The sequence below is a fragment of the Triticum urartu genome, chromosome 3A (genome assembly GCF_056163025.1).
Source record: "Triticum urartu cultivar PI428250 chromosome 3A, HENAU_Tu73, whole genome shotgun sequence".
Lineage (NCBI taxonomy): Eukaryota > Viridiplantae > Streptophyta > Magnoliopsida > Poales > Poaceae > Triticum > Triticum urartu.
This window is the reverse complement of record NC_141875.1, coordinates 683,775,873-683,785,504: the sequence shown is the minus strand read 5'-3', so window position 1 is coordinate 683,785,504 and position 9,632 is coordinate 683,775,873. Positions and strand designations below refer to the sequence as shown.

At 43.3% G+C, this 9,632-nt stretch overlaps 1 protein-coding gene across 1 annotated transcript; it reads left to right on the top strand.

Annotated features, from left to right (window-relative positions):
• The first annotated feature begins 497 nt into the window (after positions 1-497).
• Positions 498-4,724, top strand: LOC147981573 (uncharacterized). The gene is made up of 3 exons (XM_087517166.1): positions 498-617; positions 684-880; positions 4,679-4,724. Exons 1-3 carry the CDS (start codon positions 498-500, stop codon positions 4,722-4,724), a joined length of 363 nt encoding a protein of 120 aa, XP_087373292.1.
• The last annotated feature ends 4,908 nt before the right edge of the window (positions 4,725-9,632 follow it).

Sequence of the window (9,632 nt, the reverse complement as noted above, 5' to 3'; positions counted from 1 at the left end):
TAGCAAGATCCCTCCCCCCCACACACAACAAGCGCTGTGAAAAAAATGTTGCTTTTGTTGGAGGCTTAGTTGGGGTGACCCTGGACATATATATGTCTACTCTCCACCGTCCCTCTCATGTTCGTGCTAAATTGGGATGTCGCGACATTGATAAGCTTCCCACGTCTGCTGAAGGGTGTCTGGGAGGACGTTTCTATCGTTTTCAGTATGAGGTTGAGGAGATTTTGGTGAGGAATATGGTGCAAGAAGAAGAGCCCGTCCAGATCCCACGCTATGTTGGTCAAAGAGTGATGACACCTAAGAGAAAATGGGATGATACACCGCCTGATGAGAATAATAAGTCCTCTGAAAGGAATGATAACAAAAATACCTCTTCTTATCGTGGCGGCAAGGCCTGTTGCATGCCGTCACCTGATGAGAAGAAGAAAATTCATAAAGAGAACAACACCTCTGAAAGTGAAACCAGTGGGGCCAGCGGTCCGCTACTGATCGAGGAGATGGCACTAGAACTTGCTGCTGCTTGCTCTCAGCAAAATGTTTCTATGGTGGCCCCCTCTCAAGATGAATATGGTCTTGATCCTATTGATCATGAATCTGACTACGATCAAACTCTGAAGGTGATTGCTGTTGTCACTTCACCCTCCTATGATTCTGTTGCTAGTCCTGCTTCTAACTCTGATAAGATCTCTAAGGTGATGGGAGAGGTGGAAGAAAACATGAAGATATCCAAGGATTACATGGTACAACTTCCTCATCCTGATTGCGAGGAGATTATTCCTACACCACCACTTGCCCCTGAGCTTCCAGCGCAATACTCATCTTCAGCACATGTATATGGAGGCGAGGGCCGCATATCTGGTCAATGTCAAAAATCTGAAAGGTAACACTAATCTTGTTAATCACAATGCTTTTGCTGCCCTGGCTGATTATGAAATTGTTAGTCGTGCTACTAAAATGGGGGTGTTGATTCCTGATAATGATTTCTCTTGTGTTGATATTTTGAGGGAAATGGAATCTATTAGAACTAATTTGATAGATAAAAACACCAAACCCCATGATGATCAGGGGGATGATATGTTTATCACCAATGGGCTGGGTAAGGACACCCCTCTAAATCTAACATGGCTTGATGAAGATGAGATTGTTAATGAGAAACTAGTGAAAACTAAATCTGCTAGAAAATATAGAAAGAAAGTGGATGTCAGACTACCTAGGCCTGTGACTAGGAGTTAGAAAAAGAGGGACGATGCTGCTACTGAGACAGGTGGCTCTACCCTGCCTCCTGGTAGGGCCACCAGAGCCACAAAACAAACCAACCATTCCAAATGAGAGGCCTTATTTGGAACTCCACAGGGGTGGGCAAGAAGGGGATGGCCACCTGCCTCTCTGATCTTATTAGTGATCATTCCATTGACTTCCTAGGTTTACATGAGACTTTGAAGAAAGACTTCTCTCCCAAAATTATCAGGAGATTCGACCCCTTTGGTAATTTTCACTAGGAATGGATTCCTGCTATAGGTAGATCTGGTGGGATTTTGTGTGGTATCCGCACCAACACCCTGGAGGTGTTGGGTTGCATCAAAGGCAGGTATGTTTTACATATGAACATCAGAGAGATTAAAACAAAAAAAGCATGGAGCCTCCTAGTGGTTTATGGCTCTGCTCATGAGGAGCACAGGGAGGATTTCTTGAGAGAATTATCTTCCTTTTGCAATAGCACAGATTTACCTATATAGTGGGTGGAGATTTTAACATTCTTAGGCATAATGGTGATAAGAACAAGAAAATGCAGCGTTCGGACAAATTTGGACATGCCTAAAAATGCAAAGAAGATCTGAGGATCGAGCTCGAATTGTTGGAAGAGGCAAAAGAAGACGGCCCTTTGCCTCCCGAGCTTTATGGTAGAAAGGTTGATGAGTGTGTGGAGTTGTACGAGCTGATAGCTGTGGAGGATATATACTGGCTACAACAATCCTATGAACGCTGGCTCTTGAGGGGAGGCCGCAATACGGACTGCTTCCACAAAATAGCCAATGGCCGTGAACAAAAAAATACTATCCATGCCCTCAAATGTGGGGAGGTGCAGATCGAAGGCACTGACAACCTTCTTGCTCATGCCACTAAGTTCTATGAAGAATTGTTTGGCCCGGCCCTTGGCAATATATTTCACCTGGACCCTGATACTTGGGCAGATGATGAGAAATTGACAGCTGAGAATAATGCTGATCGTACTAGGGAATTCTCCGAAGAGGAGGCCAAAGCTGCTCTGTTCGACATGGAAGTCAACAGGGCCCGGGGCCTGATAATATTCCTGCTGAATTTTATCAGTGCTGCTAGGATATAGTTAAAAACGATATTATGCACATTTTTGATAGTTTCCATAAAGGCACCCTAGATGTGCAGCGTCTTAATTATGGGATTATTACACTATTACCCAAAATCTCTGGGGCTGATCGTATTCAGCAATTTCGTCCCATTTGTCTGCTCCGTTGCCTATACAAACTAATCACGAAAGTCATGGATAGGAGGGTTGCTAAGTACGCTGACATCCTTATCAGTCCTGCCCAGAATGCCTTTGTGAAAGGCAGAAGCATTATGGATGGGTTGCTAGCCCTACATGAACTCCTCAACTATACTCATGTTAAAAAAGGGTTGGGGTAGTCCTCAAACTTGACTTCGAGAAAGCATATGATAAAGTTAATTGGGATTTCCTATTGGAATGCCACAAACTTTGAGGTTTTGATCAAAAATGGTGCGGTTGGGTCGAGCAGATTCTCCGCAATGGCACGGTGAGCATCAAGCTTAACAATTGCGTGGGACCGTACTTCCAGAGTGCTAAAGGGGCATGGGGTACGGCAAGGGGACTCCCACTCTACTTTCCTTTTTAACCTTGCCGTCGAGTGCTTGACCAAAATGATCAAAAATGCCCAGAAAAACAATCTTATTATAGGTTTGGCTCCTGATTTGGTTCATAATGGAGTCGCGGTCTTGCAATACGCGGATGACACGATCATTTGCTTAGAACCCCTGTTCAAGAATTCATCCGATTAACCAGTTAACTTGCCGATTAATCCCTACTCATAGGGTCATCGAGTAGCCGATAAACTGATAAATCGTCCGATTAATTGATTAAATGGCCGATTAACTTGCCGATTAGCTTATTAATCCCCTACTCGCCAGCCAACCGAGCAGTTACCAGTTAACGATTTTCTCAACAATGCTTAGAACATGATTTGGAAAAAGATGTGAACTTAAAACTTGTCCTGTACACTTTCGAAATGATCTCTGGGCTCAATGTTAATTTCCATAAAAGCGAGATTCTCACTGTTGGGGGAGATGATCATATTAATAAAGCTTATGCAGATCTATTTAACTGTGATATTGGTCATTTCCCTCTTAAGTACTTAGGGATGCCTGTCAGTTTTACTACCCTAAAAAATTCTGACTGGGAGTTTATTGTTGATAAATACTTAGTCAGATTTGATGCCTGGGTTGGTAATGCGGCGTCCATGGGAGGGAGACACACCCTGTTGGACACGGTGGTCACCCAACTCTCCCTGTATCACATGTCCATGTGGCTGATGAATAAAAATTTCGAGGAAAAGCTTGATAAACATAGGAGGAGGTTTTTCTAGCAGGGTTGTAATAAAAAAACGTCGTTACCATCTGGTCAGATGGAGCAGAATCTGTAGGTCTAAAGAGAAAGGTGGTCTGGGCATTAAGGATTTACGCAAGCAAAACATCAGCCTGATGGTCAAATGGTGGTGGAAACTTGACACCCAAACTGGGATCTGGCAAGATATTGTGAAAGCTAGATACCTACGTAATCAGACAGTTGAAATTGTCGGACCTCGTTTCAATGATTCACCATGTTGGAAAAGCCTGTTAAAAATCAAGGATTTATATATGATTGGAAGAAAAATCCATACGGGGTCTGGTAACCTGACTCGGTTGTGGAAAGACTCCATCAACGGGCTGCCCCCGTTCATGGAACAATTTCCCCGTCTCTTCAATATCTGTGCAGAACAGGACTGCACCGTGGACAAGCTGGAGTCTGTGGTCTGTACTAACTTCTTTCGCAGGAGACTTGACAATGAGTTAACGGATCAATGGTTGAAATTGAGAAACTGTGTTCACAAGATGCATCTGCCAGGCGACAGAGACTCTGTTTATTGGAGTCTAAACAAATCAGGTAAGTTTACTACCAAATCAATGTACAAAATGGCTAGAAAAACCTCTTGGTGGGTGCAATTACAAATGGATTTGGAAAGCTAAACTTCCACTCAAGATACAGATCTTTCTCTGGCAACTATCCCAAGATGCGGTGCTTACTAGGCATGTTATGCGCCAAAGAAAATGGCCAGTGAACCATGTGTGTTCCTTCTGCCACCAAATTGAAACATCCCAACACTTGTTTTTTGATTGTTCTGTGCCTAGGGTTGTATGGCGATCGATTGGGGTCACTCTCGGGACAGATTTATTCCCCTGTAACTGCTGGCAGTTCTTTGTTTGGTGCCACTCCTTTCTGCCGGGTTTTGACTCGTTTTATACCGTGGCTCTTGGGGCACTCACTTGGTCCATCTGGCTGGCTCGTAACAAAGCTATCTTTGAGAAAAAATGATCAAATCTCCTTTTGAGATTGTCTTCACAGCAGTTTCTTTTCTCTTGTATTGGGCAGGTCTACAGGCGGGGGACGACGTCACGCAACTTCGAGCAGGTGCTGAGATGATTCGCAACGGGACCCTGCTGCTGATGAGGGTCTGCGACGCAGCCAAGGGTGGAATATGAAGAAAGCTGGAGCGGGTGCTCTGTCGTCGGTCTCTTTTGGCACTTGTTCGCTGGGTGGCTTCGTAGTGGTTGCATCTTAAAAACTGAGTACTGTTTAGCCCTGTTTCTTTGATGGCTCTCCATCCTGTTTTTGTAATAGGACTAGTGTTATTCTGGTGCTGCTCAGGTTTTCGCCCCATAGTACTCATTTCGATGGCGGGCGAGTGCGGTGGGTTTTCTAGCAGTGCGTTGAACTCGCTCTCCCCTTCTCCCTGTTCTTCGACTATGTTTTGAACCTTGTATTTCCGTTCTAAGTAATTGAAAGGGGATAGCCCGGTTCAAAAAAAAAAAGTTCAACAACCACCAGCTCTCTCCGCTTGGTGGGCTATAGATTGCACTTGTGCATGGATGGATTCTGTTTGTTTTTTCACCGTGGTCATTTTTCCAGATGGGCTATAGGTAAATGGGATTGGGTAAAGTCGTCAACTGTGTCAACTAACTCTCTACCGATAGTATAGGTCCGCTCAACACCAGATGAGAGAGGCCGAAAACCATAAGCTTCACCCACAGCGGAGGATAGAGTACAAACTAGTCAAATTACACTGGGACCCATGCGGGTTTTCTTTTCTATCGGACTAAATATGGTTTTCTTCTGGTGTATACTTCATTTTTCTTTTTACACCTTCTCTTCAATTGTTTTGCAGAATCAATTTGTGAACATCTTTAAACGACACATATTTTACAAAATTATTAACATTTGTAAATTGCAACTTTCTTAAACTCACGTATGTCTTTGAAATTTGCTAATATATTTGTAAATTTGATAGAATTTAAAAAATCATAAGAATTATGTAAAATGCACAAATAAATTTTTGAAATTTGTTAAATTTCTAAAAAATAAACATTTATTCAAATTTGAACATTTAGAAAATTCTGAAACTTATTTAAAATTTGGAAAGATTTTTAAAGTTCATTATTAATTTTAAAATTCATGAACACTTTTAAAAATTCACAAATATAATTTTATAGCAATATTTTTAATTCCTCAAAAAATTAGTTTTTCCGCGGGGGGGGGGGGGGGGGGGGGGGGTGGGTAGCATGCCGCTTTCATATACAAAGCGAGGGCATCTAACATCTTTCTTTCCCCTCTGACAAGGGTAGTACAACAAAGCTTTGCTTCCCTCGATCTTCGCCGGTGAGCCCGTGGACTCGCCTCCTCTGTCTGCCACTCTGGCGGCCGGTGGCGGGATGGGGAATCCTGGTGCATCGGCTCTAGCTAGTAGATAGGTTGGGGTTTTAGTCCTAGCAGGGGTGGTGCTCGGATAGATGGGTCGCTTCTTCTTCGAGTCAGATTCTGGCTCTGTTTGTCCTCAAGTTCATCCATCGAGAGAGATTATATTGAGGTCCAAAGTAGATTCTTGGCAGCTACACGCGGTGGCGATTTAATATTGCTCGTCATGCATATGCAACAATGAGATTTTCTGTCAGTTTCTTCCTATCAATTCAAGGTCTGAATGGCGATGATTCTAGGTCCAGGGAGTTGGTCCCTAGGGGGAACGTGCACGAAGGCTTCCCGGCTTTCATCGACAAGGTGAGACCAGCTTCGGTACTGGAGTAGTGACAGTGACTCATCCTGGTGACGACATTGATCGTTCGGTTGTCCTTGGACCTCGAGATCATTTTTATTACGTTTGGGGTGCTTTCTACTTCTAATAAACTTGTATAATAGTCCCGAGTCATTTTCGTAAAAAGCAAGGGTGCTATTTTTTCTTGTATTGAGCTGGTGTAGTATCTTGTATTCTTTTATATAGAGCAAGCGAGGTGGTTTTTGCACCCCAATAGCTATTTGGCCCGGTCTACAGTGTGGTCTAGTGCATATTTGGCTAAAAGCGATGACCAGGAGCATCCTAGGGACGCTCGTTATGGTGGTTAGTAATTTTGAAGCTCAAAGTAGTATCCACCGAACACTGATACCAGAAAGTTCACTATTGCATCAGAGGCTCTAAGTGACAAGGGCAGCCTGTTCCAACATGAAGGTCTCAGTAAAAACAAAGGAGAGCATTCCCATATCCAACATCTCTCACATGTATTCATTAACTCCTAAACCCTAACCCTCTCCAGTAATGTACCATGTAGCACCTTGATTGTTCCTGCCTCCTAGTCCAAGTAGCATTGCACATATCCAACTTTTCGTATTGAGATCTTCATATTTATCTAGAGCCTCATCTACGGGTACAATTATTCTGATGAGAGCAATGACAAGTAGGAGGTATTGCAAGCATATATGCCATTAGAGCCGGCAAAAAAACACCATTAGCATGTGGAGCAAATATATGGGACAAAGATTGGATGCAATATTATTAAAACAAGGGAAGGTTGGTGCCTTGGTGGTTGCATTAACTATCCATCAACCAAATATTAACATCTTATTCTGAAAGAGAGAAGTTGAAGCTGACAATCCATAAGTTTTAGTTCAACAACCTCTTGTTCTTTCATCCTGTGTAAGTAGAAGAGCTATATTTTGAATGGCACATGATATGTGTTTACGTTTGAAACTACAAAATGTTTTAGTGTATACTTGGTTTGTTGACTTTCATACGGTATGATATATGGATTTAATTAAGAAGGGTCAAGTACTTAGATGAGTAAAATAAAATAAACTTGAAGCAAATTGAGTCTGCAGAGCTCAAGGGCTGCTCGATCGAATACCAAGTGTGGCATAGTCAATTGATGAACCAAAAGTTTAGAAGGATGGATGATATACTAACGTGAGTTGTTTTTTTTACACTATAATATGTTTCTCGGTTTTTAACCTGAAACCTCTTTATCTCAAACCATATATACGGTAGTTAACTTACTTAGTTGCATTCATATGCACCTATAAAATGAGTTGCGTACATATACGGTAAATGGAAGTGGCCATGGTTGCCGACTATGAGCAACTCTAGCAGAATTGCCATCTCGGACCGATCACCATAGTAACCGACATTATGGCGATTTTGATTGAAAAAGCCGCTCTAGCAGAGTTTTCATCCGGTCCGCAATCAACGTACGAATTGGCGCCATGAACATTGCAGGACGCAAACCAATTAATGTCTTGATGCACCTTAGAGACAATGTGTAGGCAAACTAGCGCAACTCAGAAAAAAAATATACTCGCCATCATGATGCTGATTAGGGGGAAATTTATGTTCAACAAACAACAGTCAATGGTCTGGGTAGATTGATACATCATTTTTCAGATGGCACGAGAGCTTTCGCTACAATCATTTCTTAAACTATGGGATCACATGGCTGCACTTTGATCATGTCCTGGAAGTTAAGGGTAAGGCCACAGATATGAGCAGCCTAGTGACAGGTACTCCTAATGGCCATAATTAAAGCTACAGCGAAGGTGATGTGACAGCAACAACGCTATCTTGAAGGTGTGCAGTGCTAGAGCACCGACCGTGCTGGTGCGACTTCGTCTTTCTATGTTTAGGCGCCTTCGTCACAATCGGATTATACCATACTGGCTTGGAAGCACTTGCAACACAGTATTTTGAAGCTTCCGATAATGATCTACTATCCTTGTTTTGTGGTAGTTCATAATTCACAGGCAGGACCTTGATTGTGTGGGAATCCCCACGGCAGGGTCCACACACTGGTATCTCTCTGGGCCTGTTTTGCCATGGAACGGTTTTGATTTTAATTTCCCATGATCAGGTTGTGTGGAAGCGCCTCTCTAGGCAACATTGTCTTCTTGGCACATGGTGGCGGAAACACATGGTGCCTTTTGAGTACCAGGTCTCGAGTTGAAGGTGGAAGAGACTAGGTCTAGTTTTCGATGGCCGCACCTGGCAGACGTGGTGTTTTCACATCGTTTCATCGTGGCATTCCTTTGGAGATTCTTTGGACGTACCCTCCCAGGTGAAAAATCCAAGATACAACATTTAGCGGTTGGATCTCGCGATTCGGTGCTTGTGTCTCTCTTTTTGAAGGCATTGCTTACGAAGAACCTTAGTTGTATCCCATGTATTGTCAAAGGATAGTGGTTGATGTTGGTACTTATTTGCTTCTTACTGGTTCCTGTTGCATCACGTCTCTTTTTTCATTCATTCCTTCTTCTTTCTTATCTTTTTGGTTGTGTGAAACCTCAATGTCCCAAGTAGGTCTTAATATTGTGTCGTTGCAGAAGTCACATGTGACTAATATTTTCTTGATATTAATATATAACTCTTTCTCCAAAAAATAGCTACCAAAGAATTTGAAAAACATACCAACAGAATGATAATGCCATATAATCACCAACTAATAACCCATCCAACCTATTACAAGAATGGCCGAAATAACCTCCACATAAAAAAATCACAAAGTAAAAAAGGCTATAGAATGTAGCAACTGGCAAACAATTTATGAACGCAATGATGAAATTTACAAGAGATTACTGAAAACTGCTTAAAATATATTAGTGCAGGCAAACCCAGCACAACCGACCGACCAAAGTAGTGGCCAACTTTCCCTGACGCATGAGACCTGAAGAAACGTTGGCGTTGTCCCTCGGTCAGTCCTATCCGCTACACCAACCACATAGCAGCCAATAGCCCCGTAACCGAGAGCACGATCCATGCCACGTGGGGCGGGGGCAGAGGCGCGGAGTATTGCATCATAGCGATGGCTGTGGGCGTGGAGGAGCCGGAGAGCATGAACACGGAGTCAGGCTCGGGCTACACGGGATGGTGGCCCCCCGCATCGGACAGTGGACAGCACCAGCGCGTCATTGCCAGGGCGCGGGGACGAAAACAATGACATTATGTATGGGGAGAGCGGGATCGACGATGGGAGCGCAGAGCATGCGCTCAAGGGGCGGCCATTGTGGTGCGGCT

Bases quoted from the DNA above. Each gene is read 5' to 3' on its own strand.
- LOC147981573 (XM_087517166.1), top strand. From the start codon at position 498: ATGGCACTAGAACTTGCTGCTGCTTGCTCTCAGCAAAATGTTTCTATG. The intron at 618-683 runs GTGATTGCTGTT...AACTCTGATAAG, and splicing joins ACTACGATCAAACTCTGAAG to ATCTCTAAGGTGATGGGAGA. The intron at 881-4,678 runs GTAACACTAATC...TGTATTGGGCAG, and splicing joins CAATGTCAAAAATCTGAAAG to GTCTACAGGCGGGGGACGAC.